At 50.3% G+C, this 14,363-nt stretch overlaps 1 protein-coding gene across 1 annotated transcript; it reads left to right on the top strand.

Moving 5' to 3' along the window:
* Positions 1–3,427: 3,427 nt before the first annotated feature.
* Positions 3,428–14,135, top strand: SLC25A48 (solute carrier family 25 member 48; the record flags this gene model as incomplete). The annotated part of the gene is made up of 7 exons (XM_084295120.1): positions 3,428–3,464; positions 4,852–4,895; positions 7,979–8,050; positions 8,862–9,114; positions 9,591–9,839; positions 11,276–11,409; positions 14,013–14,135. Exons 4-7 carry the CDS (start codon positions 8,883–8,885, stop codon positions 14,133–14,135), a joined length of 738 nt encoding a protein of 245 aa, XP_084151246.1. The 5' UTR covers positions 3,428–3,464; positions 4,852–4,895; positions 7,979–8,050; positions 8,862–8,882.
* Between the last annotated feature and the right edge of the window lie 228 nt (positions 14,136–14,363).

Below are 14,363 nucleotides of genomic sequence, written 5' to 3'. Positions count from 1 at the left end.
GCAAAGAGGTATTTTGGGAATCTGCAGTCCCAGCTGAGCCTTGCCTGTGGGTCTGAAGATGTATCTTGTCCTCATGGGACACTAGCTACTCCAGGCGTCTTACAGAGATGTTCCCTATAGCATAGAATAAGCAAAAGGGGGATGAAAAGAGTAGGGGATTCCCTTCACTGCCTAATTCTTCCTGGGAAAGGATTTCTCCAGCAAGATGTAACCAGGCTGAGGGCAGGGAAGGGCACAGAAGAGCTTTGCAGCCATTGATAGTGGGGACTCCATGCCTGCTCCTGGTCTTCGTGGCTCTTAATCCACCTTCTACACATTCCTGTGGAAAAAGCCTTATCTCTTATGAGCTTGGTGGGTAGCTCCTGGAGGGGACAGCTATTTCTGCTATGTGGCCCCTGACTTGTCTTCCTGCCGCCTGGATTTGCCTGAGAGATGCAGCCGGTGGAGCTGCCCTCTTATCACAGCGTGCACAATTTTTGGGGGGCTGTGCACGTCGCTTTGTAACCTGCTGGCCTCTGCTCATGGGGCACAGCCCCTCACAGAGACCCCAGGCATTAGACCCCAGTGCTCTGTGACTCTGGCCACAGCAGCAAGGTTTATTGTTGTTTTGCTTGTATCTTGCCCAGCAGTTGAAGCCACAATGTTATTAAAAGGTTAATATTTAAAGGCGTTTTTTTCCTTGGATCAGCAGCATTTGCAGTAAAACGCATCACAGCCCACAGACCCTTTGCAGTTGGATGAGAAATGTGTAACCCCTGTTCATCCCTCACGTCCCCTCTCTGCTGAGTTGTTCTTTTATTTCCCGGTGTGGTCATGTGTGAATCGGCCACGAGTTACCAAGTCCCTCGCCCGCAGGAACCGCAGGGCTCCAGGGAAGGGGTGGGAAGCTCCTTGCCTCTAGCACTGGCACCTGCTGGACAGAGGAGTGCCGTGCCCTGCAAAGCAATGGTTTTGTGCTGAGGAAGAAGAAACAGCAACGTTCAGGAGGACACAACCTCCCTGTTCCCCCTCTTGGCAGGAGGCAGCAGATTCCTCGTCCCTAATCAAAACCACGCTCATCCCCCCAGCCAGGGCTTCCTGTGAGCGGCTGCAAACCCAGGCTGGGATTGGGAGCAGCAGAAGGTTTGTGGCCCTTTCCAGCTCTCCATAGGACACCGCCGCTGCTGTCGGTACGAGCAGACCTGGGAGCTGGAGCTGTACACATTGGTCTGAGCACACAGCAGCACACCTGAGGCTGTCTGGTTGGTGATAGGAGCTGCTCAGCCCGCCGGCAGGACTTGGCAGAAGGCTGGCAAATATTTTTCAGTGCAAAAATGCTGCTGCTAGTGCCCCTGCCCGAAGCTGGGAGCTGTCCTACTGACAAAGGAGCAACATCAAGAGCAGCTCAGCTCCTTTCTGCATCCACCCTGGCTCCTCTGCCCTGCTCTTCCAGGCTGGGAGCGCTCACCAACAAGTCTCCACAATGCTTGCTTCCAGCCCTCCATCCAGCATTGCACAAAGACCGTTTCCCTGAGCTAGCAGATGTTCCGAATTTGGCATGGAAACGCATTGCTTGGAGTTAGAGAGAATTCTTGTGATTAATGATTAATGCTGCTATCTGAATAATTACCTCAGTCAGCCAGCTTTTCCTTTGGCTTTGCAAGAAAATATGCATGGAAAATGAGGAGAATATCCTCTTCCTGTATTACTGCCTATATGGATTTTTTCTAAAAGGAGGGATACAAATATATTTGGTAAAACAAACAACTGGCAAGTTTACAAGGTGCATGCGCCCTGTCTCCAGTACTGACAAAGGACCACAGCCCCCCCAGCCTCTGCATGGAGAAGGTGCTGGGTTATATACATTGAAAAATCTTGGGTTTCGGGTGGAGATGATCCGAGCTGATAACCGCACACCTAATATCAAATTTCCATAAGCACTTTGCAGATAAAAGCTTCCTTCATCCAGCTCAGCGATAAGGTTTCTTGTGTATATGTGCACGCAGATAAGGAGACATTGTTTTAAGGTCAGTCTGAAAAAAACATGTCTCTTTTTGTGGAAAATGTCTTTTTTTTTTTTTTTTTTTTTTTAATGGAAATTCAAATACTAACTGTTTAAGCCAAACTTTAAATAATTATATTTTAGTCTAGTATTTTGGTGTTCAGGAGTTGTTAACGAGCTACCAACATGTCCTGCACTTGCCAGAATATGCAGACAAAATACGTTTCAACAAAACCAACGTGGTATTCCAGGAAGGCGATGTACCAAGCCCGATGCCAACCCTTTCTGAAGGCACCCCAAGCTGATCCGAGGAGCTGCTGCCTGCAGCAATCTGATCTCTGCAGCACGGGGCTCGCTTTGGGCTGCAGTAAACCAATGCAGATGGGCAGATGTATGGTGTGGAAGGGCCGACACATCTTCTGCAGAGCAAAGTCGTGGCCCTGAAATCAGGACAAGGGAGAGAGCTTGAAGTGATCCGGTTAAGGAGCAAAAGGACGTGCTACGTAGCTGGATGCAGACATAATCCAGACATATTTCAATCCAATTCAGACATAAGACATCAGATTTTGCTAACACAGGGGGCAAAAGAGCCAGGCAGGGCTTAAAGTCGGGTATTAGCCACACAGGGAAGTGAGTCCAGCCTGCAGTGTGGATCAGACGGGTATGTGAGGAGTTACCAGAGAAGGGTTGGAGAGCAACGCGCTGGGCACCTGCTGTGTTCCTGCTGCGGTTCTGTCGCACCGCTCGGCGAGCGGGCTGAGGGTGAACATCTGGCACGAGAGCGAAACCAAACAGGGCTGGGCTCCTGAGCCACGGAACGGCAGGGCTGGGGGACAAGCAGGCAACGGGGGTGTAAGCGGGCTGTGGGTGCTCTGGAGAAGGAAGGGGATGGGGAGCGATCCTTCACTGTTGGCACCTCCAGCAGGGCGAGGCGGTGGGATTTCAGCGGAGGAGTTTGCCGCTTGTGCAAAGCAGTGCAAGAAACTTTATCTCCAGACTCCTCCACTTGGAGAATTTATAAACAGCTCCTTGCAGTCCCTGCCTTTTCCCTCCACTAAATAAATCCTTTTCCCAATCACTCGAGCAGGGAAGGAGCGGCTCCGCTTTCCCACCTCCCCTCCTCTCCCAGCCCCGGCGTGCGCAGGAGCCGTACCTGGCCGCGGCAGCCGCCCCCCGGGATGGATGCTCGGGGTGCCCAAGGACATCTCCAGCCCGGGGACCCCCCCTTCCAAGCCCCAGCCCCCTTCCCAGCCCCAACCCCGGCCCCCCCGGCCCCTGCGCGGCCGCTCCCCGCCGGGCCGGGCTCTGGGCAGGGCGGGCGCGGCCGCGCTGCGCTTTTAAGCCCCGGCTGCTGCCGGCAGCGCCGCCGGGCTCCGCGCTGCGCCGCTCCGCGACCCCCCCTTGTCCCCCGGCATGGGCACGGGCACGGGCACGGGCAGGGGCAGCATCCAGCTGCAGGACTTCGCCGCCGGCTGGGTGGGCGGTAGGTGACGCGTGGGTCGGGGGCGAGGGGAGGATCTGGGGGGGGGCGCGTGGTTTTTTTTTTTTGTGGGGTTGCACGTAGAAATAGTGCAGGTTATGCAGTTTCTGGGGGTGAGATCGTTTGGGTCAAAGCAAAGGCATAAGCATCTCGCTGGCACACCGGTGGGTTCTGCACACACGCAGGTGGGACACCCACGGGTGTCAGTGCCACGCTACCCACCCCAAGCACCCTTTCCTGGGTTCCCTGCTCCGTAGTGGGGCTGGGAGAGGAGCGCCAGGACCCCCGCAGCCCCCCTGTGCGCCCCTAGCCCTGCTAAAGCAAAGGGTGCCGCTGGGAGGGGAGGGGCTCGGGCTGGTGTGCTGGGAATGCTGCTGGAAACCGTCGGAAAAATAGCTCAGAGAAAGCAAAGGCAAGGGAAAGGTGTGCAGGGACAGCAGCGGTGTGGTGTCTTACAGCAGGGAAAGGTCCCTCTGGGTGGACCAGGTGAGAAGGGGCACAGCCGTGGGACACGCAACGCACGGGGCGAGCACGGTGCCCGCAGCCACAGGCCGGAGCTCTGCCCAGGCTCATGCTGATACCAGGCTGAGGAAGGAGGTGTGGGGTGCTCACGGATCCTGACTGGCCAGACGAGGTTAATAGGTTAGCTGGACTGACAAAATCCAGAGCCTCCGCCAAAAGCTTACGCGAGCAACTGGCCGTCAGATCGATGCAGCCCGTGGAGGCTGTGAGGCACTCAGGCAATCTGCCTGTCACGCTGACCCCATACTATCCCCCAGGACATCCCCGATGCACCCCCAGGAGCGGGGCAGGACACGGGGTGACCAGCCACCAGCACGCAGCCTCAGGCCCGGGTGGCAGTGGCAAATATTCATGTGTAGTGCTGAACATCCAGGACAAGCAGGAACACTTTAATAAGGCATTTTGAGTAAAGTCGTAAGGTGTTGTCCAAGGACACGATGCTCTTTGCAGCCTGAACCTACCATGAGTGCAAAATTTCACATAGTCTCAAAAGTAGAAGGCATTTCCTCACGTCTAATCTGAATCTCGCCATGTCACGACTAAAAGTTGCATGAGTTTACATGAGTGCAAGGGAGACAGGGGTCATTTATGGGCAGGATGTTAAAATCTAACACCTCCTCCTACCGCTCAGACACCTCTAAGTGTAAGGCAGTTGGAGTTTAGGAGGACACGCAGGGGAGAAGCTCAGGTGTGTCTGCCTGCCTCCTGCCTGTTGCCAGAGAAGGGGCACCGTGCGGTGTCGCCCTGGCTTGGCACAGGCTGGCTCTTTTCCTGGAAATCCCTCCTCTTCCCCTGCAAACCCATTGCGTCCTGTCCTGTCCAAAAAGCTTCTTCAGCATTTTGTGTAATACTTTGTTTTCCTCCCCAGGAGCCGCGAGCGTGGTTGTGGGCCACCCGCTGGACACCATCAAGGTAAAACCCCTTGATCTGCGCCCTCACAGCACCACCCAAAAACCCATGGGCAGGGGGACGGCCTGATGACTGCAGAAAACCTTCATTTCATCCCAAGGGGGAATTTAGAAATGTTTTCACAGACTTTAGTCTTTCTCCCTCTCCAGTGTTCATTTTGAATGGGAAACCAAAACACCTGGCGGATACGTGTGAGCTCCTCTGAAGAGGATTAATACTGAAATTAAAAGTGGCCTTAGGTAGTGCTGGGCTTGCTGAACAGTTCTGCCAGTGTTTTATTGAACTTTGCCACAAAAAGGTATTCAAAGGGCAGTGGGAGAACTGTATTTGTTTTGCTCCAGGCGCATTTTTGCATGTTTTCCTAGTGTCGGCAGTCCTGTAAGGGCAGAATGTTGAAATTGCTATCCCAGGGCTATGACAGGCAGTATTTACTATTCCTGCAAGAAAAATACTCCTCAGAAGGAAGGACTGAGAGATATAACGAGGTGTTGGCTACCAGGTTCACCACCCTGGCTCAGACAGGCCCCTGCAGACGTTAACACAGCGCGCCCCATCGGGCTGACCATCCCCACTGGTGCAGAGCTACGGAGGAAGACCCCGCTCTTCCCTTCTCCTTTGGCACAGTCTGACATCTTGGGCCACTTTTCCTGGCTTCAGCTGCTCTGCCCACATGCCCTGACCTAGCACAAGCCACATTGCTGGCACCAGGTAGGGCTGTCAAGTGTGGCAGACCCAAAGACCAAAAGGTCCTATTGCACCTGAAGGACCCATGGAGGGCCACGGGGAGGTGACAGGGGCCAGCAGGGCCCACACCACATCCTTCCCCAGCCACCACAGCCCTCCCCTCACACACAGCCAGCTTTCCAGCCCTGCCATCTGTGTCTAAGATGCTGCTATCAGCCCTGGGAGCATCACAGCATGGGAAAGGTGCAGCCCCCCAGCAGGAGCAGCAAGGCTTGGGCAGGGCTCAGGCAGTGCAAGCTCTGTCCCGGCTTGCCGAGGACCTGTGCTGGCATCCCTGTCTGAGGATGGAGCTCAGGAATGCCACTGCTGAGTTTGGGGAGTTTGGCAGTAGCTGTTGGAGGATCCTGCCGGGCTGCGCTGAGCTTCTGGGTGCCAGGAGAGCCCATCCTTCACGCTTATAAAGGCAAGTGTCAGCCTGAACCTGCTGCGCTAGGGGCTGGACGTTGCTGGGGAATATCAAGCAGGCAGACTTGTTGTCTGTCCAAATTTAGGGGATGGGAAATGGAAAGGGGAGGTTTTACACAGCAGCAGACCCATGAGGAGCAGCCTGGGGTCACACAGAGCCCCTGAGGCCGGGGGCTCCCCAGCTGGAGGGGACAGGGCTGAAGGATTTCAGCTTATCTAAGAGGCAGGTCTGCACCGAGCAGCTTGTGAGGGTGCTCGGTTGCTCTCAGTTATTCAAAAAATGTATTAACTTGAACCTCTCAATACCTGGTTACTGTGTAAAAGAAAAAATAACAAGCCCATGGAGGCCAAATGGGAACCTGTGGGCTATGCGTGCAAATTAAGCCAGGAGGGAATGCAGAGCTGTGTGCCGCAGCCACCCAGCCGGGTCCTGTTAACATTGGTGCTGGTCCCAGGGAGCAGGGGGCTGTGCACCCAGAGCAGGATGGTGCTGGGCACCTTGCACAATGTGCTCTGCAGGAGCTGGGGCTGCAGCGCCGTGTCTGAGCTTTTTGGAAGCGCTTAGTAAATCTTTCACTTTCTGCTTCTCCGTGGTTGCAGTGCCCAGGGGTTCAGAGCAGCCCATCTTCATGGAAGGAGGCCAAAGCAGCCCCAGATGGCACTGGGGGAAGGAGCTCAAGGCAAGGAAAGCGGCATTCCCAACCCGGGAGATGAGGAACCATGCCCTGGGCTGGAGATGCTTGATGGCAAAAGGCACCGCTGGCCAGGGTGGGACTCCGCCCTTGGCGGGGCGCAGGACCGAACGGTTGGGTCATTCAACCTGTTCTCCCCAGGCATGAACTCCAGAGGGCACTCACTCTTTTGGGCTTTAAATACCTAAATTGGGTTCCTGCCTCACCTGCTGCAAGCCAGGGCTGTGCCGCCACGGGGAGCGGTGCAGGGTGGCACCGTCCCTGCAGCCTTCTTTTCACCACACCAGTGTCCTGCCAGCAGCAATGCTGGTGGATACAGCTAGAAATACTGTCCAGCTTCCTTATAAACATCCCTGACAGAGTGTGTGCAAGTGTCTCCCTACAGAAAAAAATCACTTTTTAAAAAAAAGAGATCCTGTGTACAGAACGGGACTTCCACTTCCTCACCCACCTCTAAGCCCCAAAACGCATCACCTACTTGTAAGGATTATTTTATTGCAAACTTGTGAACAGCTCGAGTGAAAGATGATCTAAGTGTATGTGTGTGTATAAGTATATATGTGAGAGGGGAAATATGTTGAATAATGCAGACCTTGCCATGATTTACCGGCCGTTTCTTACAGCTGTTGTAGGCACTTTTTGGAAGGCGCGTAGCTATTGCCTTCCAGAAACAAAATGCCTTTGTTAGAAATGATGTAAAACTGTATCTTTGAGGGAAGCATGGAGAATTTCTGAGCTGAATTATTTTTGGCCCTGTTTAGTATTTGTATGTCTTTACAATCCACCTTGAAGCAGAAGGGTCCTGGAAGCCTCCCAGGGGAGCTCTTTCCCCATCCTCCAGCAATGCGTCCCAGCCTCCACTGAAAGCCTCCAAGCGGAGCAGACCACATCACCCTCCAATTTGTACATAAATCATGAATTTGCAAGTGATGGTATTGCACACCAGCGATCCGCTGCGATTGCTGGGCTGGGACAGAGTAGCTGGTCTGCTCTCGAGAGCGATTTGACAGTCATCGAATCCAGATGTTGCAGAACAGCTTCAGAGCCCTGAGGTCCTGCTTAGCCCTGCTTCTGGCAAAGTTCAAGGGGAGTGGATGCATATATATCTTACTTTATTGCTCTGTTTTCTTTACAGCTAAGCGAGGATTCACTCTCAAAGCAAAGTACGCGTTGTTTACATAGCATGAGCTTTCACCCGTCTGGAAGTGTGGGGTTTTAATCACATTTCACGAATGTGTTTTGCAGACTCGTTTGCAAGCTGGACAAGGATATGGAAATACACTCAACTGTGTTCTTACTGTGTACAGAAATGAGTCTGTAAGTACTTTATCATACTTAAAATACGCTGGTAGAAAACACAAAAAGATAAATAAATAAATGCACGGAGCAATTATATAAAATCAGTGTTGACACCAAAGTTGGTGCAATTCCATTCAATGCCTAAAGGAAGAAGAAAGACTGTGAATCTTCGCAGCCTCCTCTTGCTAACTCTTGCCAGTTCTCTTGGTAACCCCTGTAGGGAGAAGACATGATAAATGACACTGCCCATGTTTCCACATGGATCAGGCTGTTACACCCACTGTTTTGCCTGTACCTGCCAGCAAAACCCTTTACCGGAGGTATTTTGCTGTCTTTGGTGATGCCAGGAAAGAAGCTGGCCATAGGAGAGACTTTTGCAGGATTTCCTGTGCTTTCAGAAGACTCCCGCATCCCGCACGATCTTCTCCTTAGCAGGATGAATCAATTTCCACGTGCTCAGCATGTGCAGGCGGTTGCTTCCAAGAGACATCTGCTGCTTGGATTTGCAGCTCTGGCTGATAGAGCAGCGGGTGGCTGCGTCACTCAGCCCCACTCCCCTCTCCTTGCAGGCAATGTTCCCGGTCCTGCCGTCCCTGCCTGAGGGATGGGAGCAACCAAACCCAGAAAACAGAGACAAGAGGAAGATCCAAGTGATCAATGTCTTGCATCACACGAAAGCCAATTCATCATTCCTTGGGGACAGAGTAGGAAGGCAGATGCACAGAGCAAGCAGAACAGGGAGGAGGAATTTGCCGTGGTTTTGCGAGCCAGACAGATAAGAGCAGCTGTGCCAAGCTGCTCCTGTAACTCCTGCTCCTTTCCCGTGTAGGTGGCCGGCTTCTTCAAAGGCATGTCCTTCCCGCTGGCCAGCATTGCTGTCTACAGCTCGGTGGTGTTTGGTGTCTTCAGCAACACGCAGCGGCTCCTCAGCCAGCTCCGGCACGGAGATGCCTCCCATGCGCCGGTGCTGGCCGACGTGGCGCTGGCCAGCATGGTGGCGGGGTTCGTCTCCGTCGGGATCGGCACTCCTGTTGACCTGGTGAAGATAAGGCTGCAGATGCAAACACAGCCATACATCACAGGTAGGAAAGCAAAAGGTCCTTCTTGCTCGCTCTGCTGGTCCTGGTGTACAAAGCTACCTGGCACATGGCTGTGTGAGGATCATGATGGTGGGAACCAGTACCTGTTGCCAATTGCTGCTTCTCAGGGTGTTTTACATCTTTTCGGACTATTTTTTGCCTTTGCGGGTGATAAGTTTGCTGTTGCAGTTTCTTGGTTTTGTGCTTATTGAGGGTATCTCAGGCTGTCTCTGGTTCTCTGGCACCCAGCTGCACTTTTCAAGGATGCTTCTGGTTCCCAGGCTGGGTTCCCAGGCTGGCAGACATCTCCTGTCAGTATTTCAGCAGCCATTCATCTGCATTTCTCCCATTTTACCCATGCCACCTCTGTGGCTGCTCCTAACGCTGGGTTTTTGCAAGGAACTGTAGCTAAATAGCTATCATAACACTTGTATCTTTTTTTTTTAATTCCTTTTTATTTTTTATTTTTTTATTTTTAGCCAACAATAAACTAAAGCCCACAGTTCCTGGATTTCCCATGTACCGAGGCCCGATTCACTGCTTTAGGACAGTCCTACAGAAAGAAGGGATAGCAGGAATATACCGAGGTGTGGGAGCAATGCTTCTGAGGGATGTTCCTGGGTACTGCCTGTATTTCATCCCTTACACATTTTTCTGTGGATGGATTACCCCCGACGGATGCATTTCTCCGAATCCCTCTTCCGTGTGGCTTGCAGGGGGTATAGCAGGTAAGCACTTTTTCCCCACAATACTGGCAAAACGAGGGCAGGAAGGGTCCCAGGGCAGATGTGTGGGGTTGGCTCAGGGACTGCCTCATTCTCCTGGTCACTGGCAGGGGATGTGGGGCTGAGGAAGCATTTCACCCAGGGCCAGGCCCTCTGGCCCCAAGGCTGCGTTTTATGACTTGACAGACTGTATGGAAGCTGCGTTGTCAGCTCTTCACCAGGCTCGGTGGCAGCAAGAAGGAAACCAGGCGGTGCTGCCTTCTCCCCGGATGTCGCACGGCAGCCAAAATGCTTCCAGAAGAGGACTTCAACCTGTTGGCTGCCCACCAAGGAGGGTGTGCACCCTCCCTGCACACTGCAGAAACCACAAATCAGCAGAGTTGACTTACTGATTTTCTTTCTCTTTCCCCTCCCTCCCCCACCTTTTATTTTTCCTGTGTACACCTGCCAGGAAGGCTGGCATGTGCACCCCCATGCTTTCATGTGCAAGTCCACCCGTTTGCTCCTTACCCATTTATTGGCCATTTAAAATTTGCAGATCCCTAAATACAGAACAATTTTTAGGTCAGGTAATGATTAAACAGCACTCTCTCTGTTTTTCCCGCAAATAAATGGAGCTGTGGTTTATCTGAACAGCTTCTCTAGTATGCCCCAACACTCATGTAAGGTCCAGACATGCTCTTGTCAGCCCAGCTGTGCCATGTATTGCAGCCACGTGCAGGGAAATTTCATAACGCAGTAAATCTCTCTGTATGGAACCAACACGATGTGTCTGGGAAAGTGGGAACAGCTGAAGATGGTATTTGCTACACGTTCACAGGACTGATACGGAGGAGCTCTTGGTTGTGTTGGAAGCAACACTGACCTTTTCAGAGGCAAAATGTTCCATCCAGCTGCAGGATAATCAGTGTAAATGGAGTTTCTGTATAGGAATGACAATGTATCTCAGCTGTGGGGAGCCTAAATTTGGCCACACGAGAACAGCCTCTTATTTGCATTCTCAGCTTGAAATTTGTTTTTCAGTAATACTGTTGGAGGACTCCAGGTCTGAAATGTGGCAGCTCCTGGCAGTTTGGGCATGTCCATGTCCACCAGAGCATGTCCACATCCACCAGAAGCACTGCAGAAGCAGTATTTTTACCTGGCTGAGCACCTCCTGGGCTGCCTGCATTTGTTTACTGGCATAACCCCCAAAATCCCAGTGCTTCTTCCTGAAACAGGGAACTTTGCCCCCAGAAATATCGTTTCTGTGCCTGAGCAGGGTGAATGCCCTGAGATGAATATCCAGTGAGTATGATGCGGTGGGCGAGACACGATGTTCCCAGTTCGCTGGCCTGCAGCCAAGAAAACACAGAGAAGTTGTTCAAATACCTTGTCATGGCCAAAGCCCAGGTGTGTGTTGGGATAAGGACGGGATTCTCTTCTGTATTTTTTTTTAGGAGTAATTTCCTGGGGGACTGCTACTCCAATGGATGTTGTGAAAAGTCGACTTCAGGCAGATGGAGTTTACTTAAACAAGTACAAGGGGATCCTTGACTGTATCTTGCAGAGCTACCAGAACGAGGGCCTAAAAGTAAGTGGTATTTGAAGTAAAATCTGTGTGTCAGGCATCTGATTTTTTAATTGGGAAATACAGCGGCTGTTACAAACCCATCTGCAGGGTTGAGAGACAACTAAAGCCAGTTAGCTATAAATTGTAATAATTACAGTCGGTAATTATAGTACAGATTCTTTATAGTTCATAATTGTGAGAGTAATAATGTGCCTTGCAGAAATGAAAATATGAGTGACTGAGGGTCATAGTCTGCTTGTGTTATTAAGTTAGAATAACATTTTGTGTCAGTGTGCTTAACTGTGGATATAATTTGACATATCATAAATTAGTGATGGAAATTGCTCTTTTAAATCAGAATTGCATCAGTTTTCATTGTGAAGAAGGACTGTGTGCCAAAAACCACCCTCCTTTTTCTGACTTTATTTATTAGTGTAATAAAAGTTGTTTTTTTCTGTCTGCAAACCTTGTCTCAGTTAAATGAGAATGGCAGAAAACCAGGGTTTGCAGGTTTATTGCACCACCAATGTATGCTTATGGGAAGTGATGTCTTCTGATATTGAATTAAATCTGTATTTCAGTTGTCATCAAAACATCATGTGGGCTCCTAGCTGAAGAGTGTTAATTTTCACATTCTGAGGGAAAAGTAACAAGTTGAAGTAGCAAGAAAAATAACCTGCAAAATCACAAGTCAGTGGGATTTAAATATTTGACAACATGCCACTATATTATGCCAGCTGTCATAGGAGCTTGCAGTCTGGTTGGGTTTTGGCTGTTAAGTGAAGAAAATCACATTGGTATGAAGCACCCAGAGGCACCCAGAGGAATCCTAAGGAGAGTGCTCGGTTGCGCTCACCCAGTACCCTCCTTGGCCTGCTTGAATATTAATTCAGGCACTCAGTTTTGTTGCCTGGGGTCTGAGCTGCTTGCGGTTTGTTTGTTGTCATTCCTGGTGCCTGGACAGAGCCTGCGGTAGAGTTGAGTAATAACTGAGCGATAAGACCAGACCTTTCTGTCATAAGATAAATTGTTTTGTATGTTTAGAGACGCAGAACTGATAGAAGGCAAGCCCAGGTCTGGATGTTTTCACGCTGGGACAAAGGAACAGCATTTTCAGTGGCATATGAAAAAAAAAAATTAAAAAAAATAATTAATAATATATATATATGTATATGTATGTATCCTTCTTCTTTCTCCATAGTCAGGTGTGCTCACACTGGTGAGAAAAAAAAAAAAAAAAGCCTCTGGACTTTTCTTTATAAATCTTCATTATTATTTAACTTGGATCTATTGTGTTACCTTATGGATACAAGAAACACTTGAATTTTCTCCCAGAAAACTGTGTCTTTTCAGACAGAATAAAATACCCTAGGTAAATTGAGTAATATCCCAAATATCCCAATAGCACAGTTTCACATTGCAAATGCCATCCTAAACAATGTGAATGTGTTTTGATTCTGTCTCGTACGAGTCAACACCATGCAGAAATGGATTTATTGGATACAAGAGAAGGCTTGTTTAGCTGAGTTCGGGATTCCAGGGGAAAAACACTGGTTAGACATTTAAATCCATGGGCTTCCAGTCTTGTTGCCAAGGTCTCCAATTCAGTCTTACAGTAGCTGTGGGAGTGTTGCCTCTCTAAGGCCTGGATGGGCCCTGCCTTAATCACACAGAATCACAGAATTTCTAGGTTGGAAGAGACCTTCTCTTTTCTACTCCGAAATTCTGGTGGTTAGATTAGTGACCACCGTGGTTAGCCAGGGTGGTTAATGGGGTGATTTTGCAGGCCAGCAGAGCTACTCCCTGCAGTCATCATTCTGTAATTTGTCTCTCCTGGCCCCCCAGTGCTTTGTGCTCGGCCTGGCAGCAGCGCTTGTAGGTGAGGGCGCCAAGCAGGGAGACGGGCCTAGGCCTGGCATGGGGAGCGACCAGGGCCCCTTCTCCACAATCCAGAAAGCACTTAAGTGGGTGGGCACTGAAGCTTGACCTTAGGAACCCAAATGTGAAAATATCAGCTGATATCGAATATCTTCTCCAAAGCCAGTATGTGAGAGCTAGCTCTCAGCAAGGCACAGATTAAGTCCAGATTTCTACTGATTGAGAAATGGTTGCTATACTCAGAAATGAAACACATAAAAAATGTTCCCTCTCTCGTTCCCAGCTGTCATTTGCCGCCATAGAGCTAGCCCAGAAGTTGAAACATTAGCTGTGTGAAAGCAAGAGCTTTGTTGTTGTACCCTGGCATTTTCATGATGCCCAAATGCTCATGTATGCAAAGGGAAGGAAAAACTAGCCATATAGGACAGCATTAGAAGAAGGTTTAGATTTCTTTTGATGATGTCCACCAGTGGCATGAGGCCCTCTACTGCTTCTGGTTCTTGCTGGCAGATACAGAAAAAAAGTCTATAGGGAACACAGAGCAGACTGATGCCAAACCAGCCACTTTAGCCATTACGTTTCCCTTCTTCAGCGCACACTTCAGCAAAGACTATCAGTGGGAGCCTATCTCCTGAGCAAACCAAGGTTGGGTTCTCCAGAACCCCACCATGACTTGGTTCAACGTTTTCTTCTTCTTGAAACAGCCAGTGTATTCCTGTGCTCTAACCTTTCTCCATCCCCAACAGGTCTTTTTTAGGGGCATCACGGTCAATGCAGTGCGAGGATTCCCAATGAGTTCAGCCATGTTTCTTGGCTATGAACTTTCTCTCAAAGCAATGAAAAGAGACCAAACTGAGACCAATCCTTAACTTCCAGGTCAGCGCATAAAGACCCTCTAGCTTTCTTAAAATTAGAAAATTAACCTTTGAATCAAATGGAGTTGCAATTGTAGAGGTCCGCTGAAAATCAGGTAACTTACATGGGTACCAACATCTGGACAGGCAAACGCTTTTCAAATATGGGTCTGGGATTTGGAGCACAAGAGATATACCGATGGATTTTCATTGCATTCCAGATTTCCTGGAATTTCATTGCAA

This window comes from Netta rufina (genome assembly GCF_964035555.1).
Source record: "Netta rufina genome assembly, chromosome: 14".
Taxonomy (NCBI): Eukaryota; Metazoa; Chordata; class Aves; order Anseriformes; family Anatidae; genus Netta; species Netta rufina.
The sequence above is the reverse complement of the archived record's forward strand: the minus strand, read 5'-3'. Positions and strand labels throughout refer to the sequence as shown.